The sequence below is a fragment of the Pan paniscus genome, chromosome 4, assembly GCF_029289425.2.
Source record: "Pan paniscus chromosome 4, NHGRI_mPanPan1-v2.0_pri, whole genome shotgun sequence".
NCBI lineage: Eukaryota > Metazoa > Chordata > Mammalia > Primates > Hominidae > Pan > Pan paniscus.
In genome coordinates, this window is record NC_073253.2 from 132899419 (window position 1) to 132915852 (window position 16434).

Below are 16434 nucleotides of genomic sequence, written 5' to 3' on the forward strand. Positions count from 1 at the left end.
GGAGCAGTAGGAGAAGCTGTCTGAGCAGAAAGGGATAGAAAATGGGGAATGCAGACTCCTATGTGAAAATGCAAACAGAACAGAATATATTTTTATTAAAGTAAAATAGCTTATTAGGGTCAAAAGACACTATTTGTAAACTATAGAAACATAAGTTGGTAGTAAAACCACCACATATTAAATTACTCTGAAACTTCTCCTGTAAGGAGAAACCAGGCCAACAGCATAGTGGGGGAAATATGTGCACCCTGAGACAAAGTCCTCACTAGCCATCAAGCCCTCACTAGCCATCAGCCCCTCACCGGGCCTCTCCAAGGCCGGGCGAGGCCCAGAGCAGATTGGCCCCAGGGGGGTCTCCAGCCTAGCTCTGGGATCTGCTTCCCTGCCCACCCTTGAGGGCCAGACGTTGGTGACCTCCTAGCTGCAGAATGCAGTCACAGGGTATGGTCTCTGGGATTTGAAGATGACACAACTCAGCAAGCAGCTTCAGCAGGAGGAGGGGGCCTGCACCTCTTCTCAAGGGTCTGTTAATTAACTCCAGTAATCCTGTGAATTAGGCAGAGCGCCATGTGGTCATTTGCCTCCATGAGGTGTTATGGAGATTAACTGGAATTAAAGCATTCAGCACAGGGCCTGGCACACATCAAATGCAAAATAAATGCTGGCTGCTATGATTATTGAAACAACCGCAGCCTGAACCCTCTTCTCAGGCTGATGCTCAAATTCAATTGTGGGTGAAAAGAGTTAGTAGGTTTCATCCAGGTGTGCTCCACCTGCTCACAACACACCCTCAGATAAATGAATTCACCTTTGTGGGCCTCCTCTGTCCAGGGGCACAAATTCCTGCCCACCTGCTCGGGGTTTGTGGGGCTCAAAGAGGCCTGACCTCATTCTTCTGAACAGTCTAACTGCTCAACAGGAGCAGAGGATGAGTGGTGAGAGATGGGAGAATAGAGGCTCCAGCGGAGGCCAGCCCAGGAGAGGGGAGAGGAGTTGGAGGAAGGAAAGATACTGCCACCCGAGCCCTACTCACATGCCTTTCTTTGCTCTCCCATCAATTGTTCCTGAGTGCCAGGCACCAGGAGTGCACAGTAAGTTAAGCAGGCTGTGCCCTCTTGGAGCTCAAAATTTACTTTCCCAAATATGGGGAGGAATCCGGCTAAGGGTTCCCACTGGTCCCTTGAGTCTCTCCAGCTTGAAGATAAGTCCAACACCTCTGTGCTGTCCATCTGTCACCTGGTACAGGCCAGAGCTACTGACATCCCAAAAGGGCCTGGGACTGGTTTGTTAACTAGAGAGGGAGCTAAGGTCTCTGAGCAGGAGGCTTTGAGAAGTTACAGCTGAGCCAGGCATCCACCCCCCGACTTCATACAAGGCTTCCCTCCCAAATGGTGATGCCCAGCTGAGCTAGCCATCTTCCCCACCAACCCTGACTCTCAGTGGTTCCCAGTGATTATCTGGCAGTTGTGCACACCACTTAACACCCCCTGGAGGGACTGTCCTCTCTTGGCCTCATTGAAGAAGGTCTTTGTGGGTCTGGCACTCTGCTAGGGCGAGTGATGGAAACCAAGGAACCCAGATATTGTCCAGTAGATCTTAAAATTTTTTTTAATCCAAAGACATACAGGAATAAGTCTGTCCTTTTCATGTTTGAGACATAGCAGAGAGACTGGACTATAGAAATGAAATACTGAGAAAAGTTCACACAGTTCAGCTTTTATTAAAATTAAAGGATGGGAAATTAGAACATGATTCCTGTTAAAATAATACATTTGAGGAAATGTTTCTTCAGCTATTGCTGTAACTGATCAAGCATGTGACAAGTGTTCTTTTACAAGATATACAGTCCCTAACAGCCACACAGAGAACACCAGATCGAGGATCTTACCTATGCAATATGTTGTACGGGGTGTCAGTGATCAAGTCTGACTGGCTATGACAACCACAGGGACAGAGCACCCACACAGACATACACATTCAGTGTCTTCAGTTTTCTTTCAACGAAAGCATTTTACACATAATATGCAAATTAAACAAGAAGTACAACAAGGGTCCTCTATTGCCACTGAAAATGAGGGGAGGGGAGGACGGGGGAGCGAATAATTTACAATCTCATAACCAAACATGGCACTAGGGTGATTTGATGCTGCAAATGCCACAGTCCTGTGCATTCCTGCCATGGCTGATGCTATATCCATGAGTCACTGACTCCCATGATGAAGGCTGCACAGGGGCTATGAGGCTGTAATTATCCACTACAGAAGAAATCTCTTCCATTCCCAAATGCTGGAAGTGCTGCTGGCTCTCCTGCTTGGTCAGTAGAAACACAGCACAGCTGAACATGAGGGGCTTAGGACTCTAAATAGTGCAAACGCTTAAAAAAATTACATTCTAACCTCCTTGCTTCTCCAGGCAAACAGAGCCTTTAAAAACTCCAACTAACTGGAATATGAGTTTGCTCAGCCTCCCAACTTGATCCAGCTAGGTGCAAATGGGGAGCATGGAGGCAATTTAAATGGCACCTGTCCCAACAATAATAATAATAATAATAAATTTTAAAAACCATGATGCAAATGGCAGATAAATACACAAAACAGAGCCTGGAGTAGAGACATAGCTCAAGAAGCAAGTTGTAAGTGTAGTGTGAGCACCTGCAAAGCATATGCTTAACACACAGGGATCATGAGGATTGACCCCTCTTTTAAAGGTTAGAGACAAGATGCTCCCAAAAAGGGCATCATCCAGCAGCAAAGGCCTCAAGCTATTGGAAGCTTCAGATGAACAAGGAGATAGAAGAGAATAAGGAATGGTCGGCTGGACCTAGGACACTATGGGAGTATGTGCTGGGGGGGGCAAGCCTTTCCCTGAGGCTTCTCCATGCCACAGGGTGCCAGGCTCAGTGCCCGTCAGTGGGAGCCACCACGAGACAGCCCGGCCTCACCCCCACAGAAAGCAGACTCCAAAAAAAAAAAAAAGACACAATCAATACAGACGGGCAAGTGCTGAGTCAAACATAACATCAGTCCCTAGCAATTCAAGAAACACCAGTGACTGTGTTTTAAAATTCAGCAGACTCCCTTGAATATGGTATTTAAAAAAAAAAAAAAAAGGCTCATCTACCTGGAGCTACTGAAAAATATGTTTCTGAAGGGTGAGAAACAAAAGGAAGAGAGCTACAGGCATGAACTATGTTTGAGAGTGAATGATGCAAAGAACACAACATTTCATTATCATGGACAATAAAAAGCGATTCAAACTCTTGAAAAAAATATCTTATAAAAATATCTACGTTAAAATTTTAGCCTAAAAGCTATAGCTTCAATTTTATAAAAAGGCAATCTTTGAAAGGATCTGGCTCAGAAATATACAAACATTACACAACAGATATCAAAGTAAGACAGCTCAAAAAGCATCTTAGGGGATATTGCAACTGGCTTGTCAGGAACTAGAATGAAGTATTCTTATTGCATAGCAGAAAATGAGGTCAGTTTTATTTGCATAATACTGCAACTTTGTAGATGGAGAGATGCCATTGGGTACTTATGAGAAATAACTTTGGAATTCAGAATCTGACTTCTACATTGTTCAAATCAGTATCCAAGTGGCGTCTCGGCTGCTTCTAACCTTGGGCCTCAATTCCATTTCACCACCGCAATCAGATGACAGATATGCCACTGGCAAAGCTGCATTCACAAGCAGCCGTGGCCACCCTAAGTGGGGCAGTAAGAGGCTTCATCTACCACGTGACCAGCACAAACTAGAAAATAGCCTGCTGTGTCCACTGTGGAAAGAGAATCGTACCTGGTGATGAAGAGATAGCAGGTTTTGGTGGCATCTGTGGGCAGCTAGAGCAGATTGGCTTTGGTGATGACGTACCAGTGTTCTGGTCCCCGTGAAAAAGGACACATGAGGATGGAGTGCACATGGCCTTGGCAGCACGCCCAGTAGAGGCAGTGCTTTGTAGGGAGGGAGACATGAGGTGAAACCAATTGCAAAAATCCAAAAACAGAAAACATGACTGGCTAGCTTTCAGTGGAGGGACCCTTCCCTGGAAGACGACACATAAAAGTAGCCTCTCCCGCATGAAAGTCTAGCTTCTCAGTGGTGGGGGAGGGGCAGGGAATTCACCTATCATCTGAAATTGAGAGCTTCTGTGAATGGCATACATCAGATCCCAACCCCAGCCTCATCCCCATCACACAGACACACCGAAACAAGTCTCAAAATTTCCTCAGAGAAGGAGAAAGGACATTTCTCATTCCATCAGCTTCCAACCCACAGCCAGGTAGAGTTATGAAGCCACAGTCATCCCCACTTCATAGTGAGACCAGAGCACTCAACTAAAACATGCCTTGCTTCCTTTGGAGACATTTCTTCCAGGTCCCCCAAAGCTGGATATTTTAGCCTCTTCTGAAGGCTTCTAAAAATTCTGGGTACCTTGTTGTTCTCCAAGCATCTTGTTGAAGTAACATGTGCTTAACATCAGAAAGAGAAGTTTTGTCTTTAGGAGAGTTGCACATTTAGGGCACAATACATATACAGTAAATACACAAAGTGGCTCACTGGCTGGGAAGACTTCGGGGTTTCTAACTGCAGGGGCTGGGGGATGCCAATCTCCTGCAGCACCTGCTTGGAAGTAGCCCAGTCGTATCAGAAGTCCAACATCAGGACTTATAAAGTTCCTTGGCTTCCTGTAGGTGGATTCTCAAAGTAGGGAGGGTGTCCCAGACTGCAAGGTATGAGACTATTCTCCAGACACAAGACTTCCCCTGCTTATGCCAGAAATTTCAGCATGAGCAATTTGCTAGTTTAGGAACAGCACAACTTTAAGGTTTTTTAAATACAAATTACTCCATGCCCCCTCAAATGCCCGCTCCTCAAGATGCTTGAAGTTCTATCGTTAATAATTTTTACCTGTGAATTAGCAAAGCTCTCACCAAGCTCCCTTTTTAAAATGCAAGCACATCTTAGGAGGCCTCAAATCCAGGGCCCACTGTTATCTCCTACCTCACAGGGAAAGCAGTAGTGGGGTTCTTGGGGGTTGGGGAGAGGGTGCACACCCTGGAATAGGGGGAAAGCACAAGAAAAAGAAGACAAGGACATTAGACAGACTTGACCACTGTCACAAAGTGCCAAGGGCCAGCTCTAGTGGTATATTCCTTTGAAGCCATCCAATGTCCATCTGAATCACACACGACCCCCATCCAACACAGGCACAAATCTATCTTTGGGTCTGGAGGAGGGTGACCTCTTATTTATCCTCCAGACCAGAACACTTCTGAGTAAAATGGGGTGCTGTGAATAATTAAACCGGGATAATAAGTATAAACGGGGACTGTCCTGTCCTGGGAAAACCTAAAAGTAGGACCCTCTCTGAGACCATTATAGGCAGGAACTGAATCCTTACCACTTTGGTTTTTTGTTTTTTTCCTGTTTTTGTTTTGTTTTGTTTTGTTTTTCAGTGTTACCCGAGGCTTCTCTGAAGAGCTAGTTTTCCCAGCTGAAGAGACATAACATCTCCCAGGCCTGGAATCTATGACATCAAAGACCAATGGCCTAAACCTGAAGACTGGGCAGTTCTCATCTGCTTCCTGTAGGAGAACTCAAGGAAAAACAGTGAGCTGAGAAGCACAGGGAACCCATTTGTCCCTTATTCTAGCACACAGAGGACATGGTGCAGCTTCGAGAATTTTCCAGCTCTTCTGCAGACAAAGTCACAGTAGTTAAAGTACATAAGTGGGTGTGGCCAGAGAACTGCCCCTCTCACTGGTTATTTCTGGACATTCCCAGACTGTCCAACTGGACCTTCAGAAGAAAGCAGCTTTAGTAGTCTCAGGGTCCCCATGGGACAAATCCAGAAGAGAGGTCTCTGTGACTTGATTTTTAACACAGCGAAAGGATCAGTAGTAAAGAAATCCAGTAGACTGTCACACACGCTCACCCCCCAACTTAGAGAAACATAGAGAAACACCATGGTCTACACACACACACACACACACACTCCAGGGTCTGTATTGTCCCTGTAGAAACACCAAAACAAAGCCCAAAGGTGCAGCCTGGGGATGTCAAGACCCCCCTTGCTCAGGGCATAGGCCAGAGCACCTCAGGGGAACTGGGGTGGGTAATGGTGTCCACACTGCGATGAACAACACCAGTCTGCCAAGTCAGAGGAGAGCGGTTCTCACAGCAGCACAGACCCTCCCAAGCAAGTTGAATCCAGTCACCAAGGTCCTGCTGTTCAGAGTCACAGGCAGCACCTGCTCCTTCCTCCACCTCCTGGCAGTGGGAGTTTGGGTCACAAGGACTTGTGAATCACGGCAACACCTAATAAGAAAGGGGGAGAAAGTTATCATCTTAGCTTCTCCAAAATTACTCAGAGTCCCAGTGAGTTCATGAATCCAAGATATCCTGAGTCACAGACAAGGGAAATGTGTACAATTTTTATCCTAATATTGAAGTGGACTCAGGCTACTAGCAGCTGGCTGTTCCCCACTCCAACAGCCAAGTCCTGGCAAGACACTTGAACCTACGAGCACAGTCCCTCAAACACCACTGACTAGTGGCCTCACCCTGTGTCATCACATGGACTCACTGTGGTGACTCCCATCCCCAGCCCTAGCACCCAGCCCAACAATGCTCAGCGCCCAGGGGCAGCTATGCAGTTCTAAATTTGAATCACTGTAAGAGAAGCGATGGGTGATTCATCTCTACTTTTAGAAGACACTGGAATGAAGCGGAAAGTACAGCAGGCTGCCTTCATGGGAGCAAGAAAGATTGAATTCCATTCCTAGCTCTGCCACCAGTCAACCTGCACTATGGCCTTTGGCAAGTTCTTTGACCTCTTTAGGCTCAGTTCCCACACAAATGTCATCTAAGAGACCCTGCCAGTGTGACAATCTCGACTTTGATAAATGCTCCAGACATGTATGCTGTGTTACTGTTTTAGTCCGAGTGAACCATGCTCAGCACCTAACTATAAATCCACGCATGACCCAAAATCTCACTGTAAGGGACTGAGGCTACATGGCAGATATTACAGGTTGATTCCGTCAACATCCTTCCTACTTGCTATCCTCGACTACAGCCACCAGCAAGTTGCAAGCTCAGGTTCCCAGACTGCCTGGCAGCTAGATGTGCCATGTGACCCAGTGCTGGCCACTAAGACTGTAAAGGCAAGTGTGCCAGTGTTGCAACACTGGCTTTGTTCTTGTTGTGACTGGAATGCTCACGCAAGGCCAAGGGGAGGCAGCAGCCCTTGATAAAGCTGGCAGAATAGAAAAGAGAAGAGAAACCTGGTTCTGTCAGTCTGAGCCCCCAGGCCAACCTTGGATTTCTTTCTACTTGAGACAAATACACTCACTTCCTTATTTAGGAAAGTATCTGTCAGGGTTTCTGGTGCCTGTTGCTAAATGAAATCCTAACTTACAGGTGTTTACAGGCAGGATATTACTGCAGCCTTATTTTAACATAGTCCCACAACTATGAAATGTTCTGGTTGAAGATGAGATTGAGAGAACATGGCTAAAATCAAGCCAGGATACCCCACTGGAGATATTCTGCTAAGACATCTATTTCCTGTTTATTCCTGGCTAAAGGTGCAGACACAGAAGCTTCGAGGCAGGCAGAACCTGAGTCCAGGTGCCTGGTCTTGACAGCATCTTACTTGAATCTCAGACATCTCTTTCAGAAGGTAGCTTTTTTTTCTTGAAAGCAGGCTCCTGTGTTGCTTTTTCATATAACCTTTATCTTAATAATAAAAGTAATATATTCTCATTATGGGAAATCTGGAAAATGCAGAACACAAAGAAAAAAGCTTTAATCCCTTCACACAAAGAAAACCACCACTGTCTTTTTGGAATACTTTCTAGCATCTAACAATAACCACAATCATTTACTGCATGGTGTCTAATGCCAGGCAGGCATTGTGCTTAGCTCTTCACAAGTATTACTGCATTTCATTCTCACAGCACCCTAAAAGGCTTAGTCTAATTTTATTCCTATTTTACAAATAAGACAACAGGGGTTCAGTACGATAGAATACCTGGCCCGGAGACCCAGGGCTAGTGGCAGAGCTGGGATTCAAATTCATATCTGACTCCAATATCCATCTGTAGAAGAAGCAGCAGCTATTCAACCCCCACTCCCACTACCACCAATACAGGACTATATGCGTGAGTTCACAAGGTTCATACAACTTTGCATCCTTTTTTAACCTAACAGGCTATTACAAATGTTTTCTCATAACATTAAAAATCCATAAACTATATAAATATCCCATAGATTATTAGCTATTTCCCTCATGTCAGACATTAAGTAATTCTCAGTTTTTTGCTATTACAAGTAAGGCCCCAATAAATTTGTCCATAAATCTTTGTATTTTGGAGCATTTCCTTAGACTTTAAGATAATAGACTCAGTAAGTGGGTTTGAACATAAAATTGCAGGTTTGCTTGTCTCCTTCCTACCTACTTCTGGAGAGGGCAGACAATGAAGAAAGGGACATGAAATATTCAGCATATATATGAAATTCTAACCACCCACACTTAACTCTTCCCCTCTCATTAAGGCACACATGGAGTCAAGGGAAGATTCCTCACTTGTCTCACTCATCCCAGAACAGAATTACTCCAGGACCAAACTTCTTCTAAAATGTTTTATACTTAGCCAAGAAAAGTATTACAAGGTGAAAAAAACTCTAAAGGAAGAAAAAAGTTAAAGTTCATTACAACAGAAGTCTTATGTTGAAAGAATGTGCTTCAAACTCCTTCAAATTTGCACAGCACAATCTTCCTCTGCAGTCAAACAAGATGGAATGACTGACCTTTATAATGCAAAATGGGAATCGGAAGAATATTCCTGGAGTCGTGGTATGGATTAAAAGAGATAATGACTATAAAATACTTTGGATAATGCCTGGTATGTTCTGTGCATGCTGGATCAATAATGTTATCTCTATTCCAGGTTCTGGAAAACCAGATACAAGGAACTGAACTACACCATGGATATATATTTGCTCATCTCCCCATGGACCCAACCTTAGTAGTACCAACTCTGATGCCACCCCCGCCCCTGTTACTCACCAAACCCCTCACACACACTCCCCAAGAAGCTTCCACACCCGCCTGGTGCCTTACTCTAAGGCTTACCCTAAGCTGGGGTAGCACAAAGGGCATGGACTTAGAACTCTGGGTTTGAACTCTGACTTTGCCATTTATTAGCTGTGTGGCCTTCAGCAAGTTACTTAAACTCTCCAAACCTCAGTTATATCATCCATAAAATAGACGGATACAGTCCCATTCAGCCCAAGCGTTGTTGAAAAGATGAGAACAAATGCACACTCTGTTCCTAACACACTGCCCCATGGCACGGGGCCAGCCACGCAGTAAAGGACAGCTATTTGTGTGATTGTGATCCACCCTCAAAGTTTAATTGAGCCTATCTCCTCCAGGAAGGGTTCCCTGGCTTTGCCAGTTCTCACCAGTCTTTCATGTGCTAAAACCTGTCTAGCGTATGTCATTTAGAACTTGTATATGCATCATCTTGTCTTCCCAGTTGTCCAATTCAACCCTGGACAACAACAATCGCATCTTATGCCATCTAGGAGCCTGGCACAAAGTAAACCAGGAATGGCAATGAAATTCTAAAATCTCTTGTGACAACTCAGTTCAGTTGGAAGTGGTTCGATGGAACGAATGTTATAAATTCTGAGGCTATCTTCAGGTTCACAGGGTTCGGGCAGGGGCAGGGGTTAATAAGTGCTAATTATCAATATCTGTCATGAGCGCAGAATGAAGGAGTGGTGGCCATGTAACAATTACCCGTCATCCCTGGAGGAGGCACTCAGGCCCAAGTTAAGCAAGCTCACATCCCCTCATCCCACTGGCCCACCCAACCCTCATTCCCCCAGTGTGTTGGAGGCCTCTCGGATGGGCATGGAGATGGCACACACTGACCTGCATAGCTCCGCCCCGTGCTCATGTTCGTTGGAAGCAGCGTCCATTTGTCAGTGACAGGATTGTAGTACTCCACCGAAGCCAAGTTGCAGGATCCATCATCCCCTCCAACCACATACAGGAGCCCATTTACTGCACAGACCCCTGTGAGTCAAACAAAAGCCATGGGAGACATCACAGCAGGTGCACTAAGAGATCAGAATTGATCAAGAGACAAATCTGGATAGCCTGGGAGGCTCTTTTCCTCCCTTCATGGCAATACAACAGAGATTTGGCTCCACAGGTTTGAGTTTGCTAAGTGAAAGAAAATATTGACAACAGCCACTGGGCTCCAAGGATCCTTCTTCCTAACAAGATCATTTCTCTGACCAGGGAGTTTTGATTACTTATAACGTGTATGCCCCCCGCCACACACATACCTATACTATAAGTATTTAGAGCATATGGGCACAGACCCCTCTTTACTGGAAAGGTGTATACAGACCTCCTGTGCCAGGCCTGAGCTAGGGAATAAGACAATTCAGGGGACTTCGTGCATGCTACTCCTTCTCTGCTGCTAAGTTTTTCCCTGATAAGCCCTATGTTATATCCACACTGTGTGATGCTGATGGTTATGTCTGTAATCCCTTTACAAGACTGGGTCTACATTCACACACAACTCCCAGGGATGCAGAACAGCTCCCACTCTGATCTCAGAGGGAGATGGATTTTGGGCAAGGTCTCATACAGCAGGGTCTAAGGCATAGGAAAATGTAATTAATTATTGCTCATTAAGACTTTCAAAGGCCACAGTCCAATATGTTGTGTATTTTTTCAAAATTAGATTAAGGGATTGGTGATACTCCAAAAAGTAGTAATTATCAGTGTTGCTGAAGGTACTCTCAAATACTGGTGAGATGAAAAAATGGACACCCTCCTGGGTGGCGTCTAAAATACATGTGCTTCCTCTGATTAAAAAATTCTACTTCTGGCCAGGCACAGTGGCTCACACCTGTAATCCCAGCACTTTGGGAGGCCAAGGCAGATGGATCACTTGAGCCCAGGAGTTCAAGACCAACCTGGGCAACATGGTGAAACCCTGTCTCTACAAAAAATACAGAAATTAGCCAGGCGTGATGGCGCATACCTGTGGTCCCACCTACTCAGGAGGCTGAGGTGGGAGGATCTCTTGAGCCCAGGAGGCAGAGTTGCAGAGCCAAGATTATGCCACTACAATCTAGCCTGAGAGAGCGAGACCCTGTCTCAAAAAAAAAAAAGAAAAAAAAATCCATTTCTGGCCTTTTATTCTAAAGAAATAATTTTAAATGTGTGTACTAATTTAGCTATAAAGACCATTTATAATAACTCAAGTATTACTTATAGGATAGAAAAGATGGAAATAACCTGTGTCCAATAGTAGATTGGTTGTTTAAATTATGATATAGTCATTTAAAATAATATCATATAAATAAGTTTAGTGTTGTAATAAGACGTTCATGAGAGATTGTAAAGTGAGTTTTTTTTAAAAACAGGTTATAAAATAGTGTTATAGTGTAATTCCATTTTTGTTATTAAAAAATAGAAATATCTATGTATGAATTTTATACAAACACACATTTACATCTAAACTGAATTCCCAGGTTCTAGATAGACTAGCTGCCTTAAGGGTCCTGTAATTCTTTGCTCATGTGGCTTAAAGCCAAATGAGAACTTGGCAGCAGGCTTAGGCAATGAGTAAATTAGTAAATATCCCCCACCCCCCCCCAAGTTTACACTTCCAAGTCAGCCACGAATGGGCTTAGCAAACAGGTAATATGAGAATAATGAAAATGGATCTGCCTGAAAGTCACCTGTGTGTCCTTCCAGCCTGGGAAGTTGGGCTAAGCCAACACTTTCCTAAAGCAAAGAGGCATAAAGGATATACTGACACAGTACACGACCCACAAGGCAAAGCTCAAAAAGGAAATAGCTTAAAAGGGGCCTCATGCTCCAAGAAATATAAACCTAAATACACTACAGTAAATCTTTCCTACAGGAAGGCATAGGAGACAAGAAGGAAAGCAAAGACAGGAATACAAAGAAAGCAATAAGGAAAGGAGAACTCATCAAGGGTCCAACTGTCCCTGCAAGGAAGGAGACTGGTTTCAAGTAGGAAGTGAGAAGTTCTCCTAGCCAGGCACTGGCAAAGAAAAGATAGAACCAAGTGCCATTGTCTGGCCCTTGTCCACAGAGCCCTGTCCTTAGCTACCTACTAAAGCTGTTGGGCAGCAGGCACTGATGGCAACCAGAGGACTTTCCCAGGTCTGTGCTCATCTGTGTGCGGTAAAAGTCATCACCCTTCACTGGGGGGAAAGGGGATCCTCTGCATCTAGGTTGCAGGATCTGCAGCTAGCTTTTGGGGTCTCAATTTCTCCCCTCCTCTAATCAAGAGCCCACCTGGCAAATGCACACTCCCTGTTCAGGATATACGCTCAGCTCCAGACCCTGGGAAATCTCCCTGCTGTTTAGAGCCAGTGTCTTCAGGGAGAAAAGGCACACAACCCCCAAAGGGGAGATGGAGAGAGCAGTCATTACCTGCGTTGCGCCGGCACATGTTCATGTCTGCCACTTGCTTCCAGGTATTTGTTCCAGGATCGTAAACCTCAACGCTCTTCCTCACCAAAGGCCCATCATGCCCACCTGTGGCGTACAGCTGTCCGCTAAGCACTCCAACCCCTGAAAGGCAGAGCACAGCGTCCCAGCCTCATGCTGACTACAGTAACCAGAAATCAGGAGGCCTGGCATCCAGTCCTGGACACCCCTGACCAGTGAGGGGACTTGGGGAGTGCCATTTTGTCTCCCTGGACCTCAGTGTCCTCATCTGTAAAACAAATATAATGACACCCTACCTGCCTCCTCATAAGACTAGCAACCTCAAAACTTTGAAATATAATGCAAATGTGACCCAAATTCTGTTTTTAAAAAACATTAAAATATATATATATATATACACACATACATACATACATACATACATACGGGAGAGGATGTTCATAAGCAAAGAAAAAAAGACAAAAAATACTGAAAGAAATCCATTAAAATATTAAGAATAATTATTTCTGAGTGGTAAATTACATTCATTTTCCTTTTTTGCCTATCTATATTGCCTAGTTTTCCTACAATGCTGTATTACTTACTCATCCTTATATTAGTTGAGTAAAAAGAGTTAAAAATTGAAACTAGCCACACAGCAAAAGTGCTGAAATTATCATCAGGGAGGCCTCCCTGCTGGTCGTGTAAGCAGAAGCTGACCTTTCTGCCCACTTCTCTCCTCCTGTACTGCAGAGGGCATTATCAGACCACTCACCGTGTTGATCAGCCTGAGCTGAGTGCTAGAATTGCTTCGTTTACAAGTTTTAGTATAATCTTTTAAAATCCTTTTATACAACAAGAAGATGAAAGCCATAAAGAAGGAAGACAGCACAGTATCTAGAAAGTGCAACTGACCTGGTAGCTAGGACACCTGTGTTCTGGACCTGTCTCTCTGACTTGCTCACTGGGTGACCCTTCCCCTTTCTGGGCCTCAGTTTCCCTATTTGTAAAGGGAAAGAGTTGTACTAGATCAGTAGTTCACATGGACCACAGACTTCTCCACTCCATGGGCAGGCTCCATCTCAATCGACTGGGAAGCTTTTTGAAAGACAGATTCCACACTGGTCAGGAGTCAGAAAAAGTTCCTCAGGTGACTGGGATGTGCAGAAAGTTCCTCAGGTGACTGGGATGTGCAGTCAGGTTTCAGACCCAAGAACCAGACTTGTAGACTATAACTCCATATGGATGAGGACTGTTTTTACCTTGTCCTCGTCTGCTTCCCTGTGCTCCACAGCAGTAGGTTCTCAAGAGATATTGCTTGAATAACAAAAATATAAATTAATAAAATCCCTCTCAGCAATTATGCAGGTATGCTAGTAGCTCCTAGCAGTTGCTCTAAACTAACAGCAGATGGTGCTGTTGTATCAACAATGGCTCTCTCTAACTGACAGGTTTAATAAAATTAGTTGAGTTCCAAAGCTGCCTCACCTTCCTTTCCTCCATGCTCAGCAGGAACACGCATTCCCTGAGAGATGGCCTCTTTTTTCCCCTAACCATCTGGTGGCATTGCCCACACCCTGCTGAGGAAGCGAGCTGCGTTCCAGGCACTCAGGCAACTCTGCCTCTGCCCTAGTGCAGCCTCATCCATAAACATTCATGCAGCCGTTTCCTGGACCTAGAGCCACAGGGGCTCCTGGCACCTCAAAGGGCCTCAGGCAGCCAAAGGCCAGGGCCTTTGGTCTCTGGGTCTTCAGCCAAAAACACCCACCTCGACAAGCATGTGGGTTCCCAACTCCAGAGGTGAGACTTGCCCAAATCTTACGAAAGTGAAGCACTGAAGAAAGGCTGACCTGGGAGCCTGAGGCCAGGGCTCTGACAGTAACCTCAGGAAAAAGGCTTGGTTTTGATTTCCTAAATCAAGGTCAGTGTGCCTCCCAGGGACACTGGACTCCCAGGCAATAGAGGTGTCACCCTCCAGGTCCTCCAGTGTAGGTAAGAGACAGGAGTAGGGCCAGGTGATGTCCACCCAGCAATAACCATTTCAGCAGCGTGGCAGAGACAAAGCAGCTGTAGTCTCCAAAGGTGGCTCCCTCCACAGAGACAAGCCTGAGCTTCCTAAGGCAGGTCTGCCCTCCAACTTCCTGCCTGGCTGCCTCCCCAGGCTTTCGGCCCTAGGAGCAGTCACACATCTCAGGGTGTGCTGCCCCAGGCATGCTGAGCTCTCACCCTTACGTCACAACAGAGGATTTCTAGGGAGTACGAAGACTCTACCAAAACTTTAGAAACCAAAATTTCTGAAAGAGGTTTATGACGGGAAAAGAATCATGGGATTTGTGGATCGACTTGGTTCTTAGGGAACACCTACTACAACCCTACAACCCACTCATTTCACATATAAGGAATTAGAGGCCAGAATAAGGGAAGGGATTTGCCCAAGGAAGGTCATATGGCAAATGACAGCAGACCCAGCACCAAGTCCCGGGCCTCCTGACTTCCAGGCAATGGCTCCACATTCAGGAAGGGCCAACCTGTCAGAATCAGCAGAGACAAAAATTCTCTAAAAATAGCACTCCAAACATACACTTCTTAAATGGAATCATGCAGATTTTATTTTTGAAACCAGTGAGCACACAAAGGCTCTTTAAAAATATTAAAATAGCATACTTTTTAAAGAATGCTGAGGAAGTGGTCATATGTTTGGTACCATAAAACAAGATCACAACTCAATCTCCAAAATTACAAAAAAAAAAAGAGAGAGAGAGAGAGAAAGGAATAACATTGCGGGAATGTGGCTTCCCTTCTCAGAAGTCACACAGCCTTCCCGCCAGGATCAGATTGGTAATCAGTCACCACTGACCACAGGAACCAGCAGTAAAGAGCCAGTGGACTGATGCCTCTGTCTGCCCTCAGACCCTTCCCTTTGGGCCTCTAAGACAATGGATGGGAAGACAAAGCAGGGGAGAAGGGGCTGTTGCTCCGCTTCCTGAAAAATCCCAAAGGATCATAGAGCTTCTGGTTTTCTGACAAAAAGTAGAAGTGGAAAACCTTTTGAAAAGTCATTTTCTTCGCATGTTGGGGAATAGGCTGAAGTGAGGAAAAGTGGGAGTGGGGGACATAAGTTATCTCCAGACATGAACACTAATAGCTTGGCTTTCAATCCCAGACAGGCAAGCTCAGCTTTGTCAACTGAAGACTTGTCCTACTACTTCAGAGGAATAAGACTGATAATTTAGGGATTTAAAAAGCTAACTCTGGAGTCAGCATTACTAATTATATGACTTTGGGCAAATTACTCAACCACTGGCAGACTTCCTTTCTAAATCTGATAAGTGGAATTCATATTGTATCCACCTCGTAGGGCTGCAGTGAGGATTAAATGGATTGAGGCATAAAAAGTACTTGTTAGGACAGTGCCTGGCACATAGTAAGCCTTAACTTTCTAAAGATATAAACACCTTCATAGAAACATAAGGGATGATGAGGAGGAGCGTATTATCTCATCCATTCTCTAGTGATCCCCCAGAAAAGGTTAACTTATAAAGTACTGTGCCTAGCTGCAAAGGTGCTAGTAGGATTATATACGGCAAAATGAAAGAAGGAGGAGGTAAAATAAAATGTTAAGTTGTTGAACCAATACCCACTCATGACTGATTAAAGAAATCACAGATTACACAAACTGGAAAAACATCCCATATTCATGGATTGGAAGAATCAATATCATTAAAATGACCATATTCCCTGAAGGAATCTACAGATTCAACACAATTCCTATCAAACTATCAACATCGTTCCTCATAGAATTAGAAAAAACAATCCTAAAGTTTATACAGAACCAAAAAAGAGCCCGAATAGCCAAAGCCAATCTTAACCAAAAAGAACAAAGTCAGAAGTATCACATTACCTGACTTCAAATTATATTACAAGGCTATAGT

At 44.7% G+C, this 16434-nt stretch overlaps 1 protein-coding gene across 7 annotated transcripts in view; it reads right to left on the reverse strand.

Moving 5' to 3' along the window:
* Positions 1–1700: 1700 nt before the first annotated feature.
* The window catches only part of KLHL3 (kelch like family member 3), a 270507-nt gene continuing 255773 nt past the window's right edge, over positions 1701–16434 (reverse strand). For all 7 annotated transcript variants that reach the window (XM_063604239.1, XM_055112976.3, XM_063604240.1 and 4 more), the window contains 3 exons: positions 12506–12646; positions 9953–10096; positions 1701–6324 (listed from right to left, as the gene is read on the reverse strand). In XM_063604239.1, coding sequence (XP_063460309.1) covers positions 6296–6324; positions 9953–10096; positions 12506–12646 — 314 coding nt within the window. In that variant the 3' untranslated portion in view covers positions 1701–6295. The remainder of the gene's footprint in view (positions 6325–9952; positions 10097–12505; positions 12647–16434) is intronic.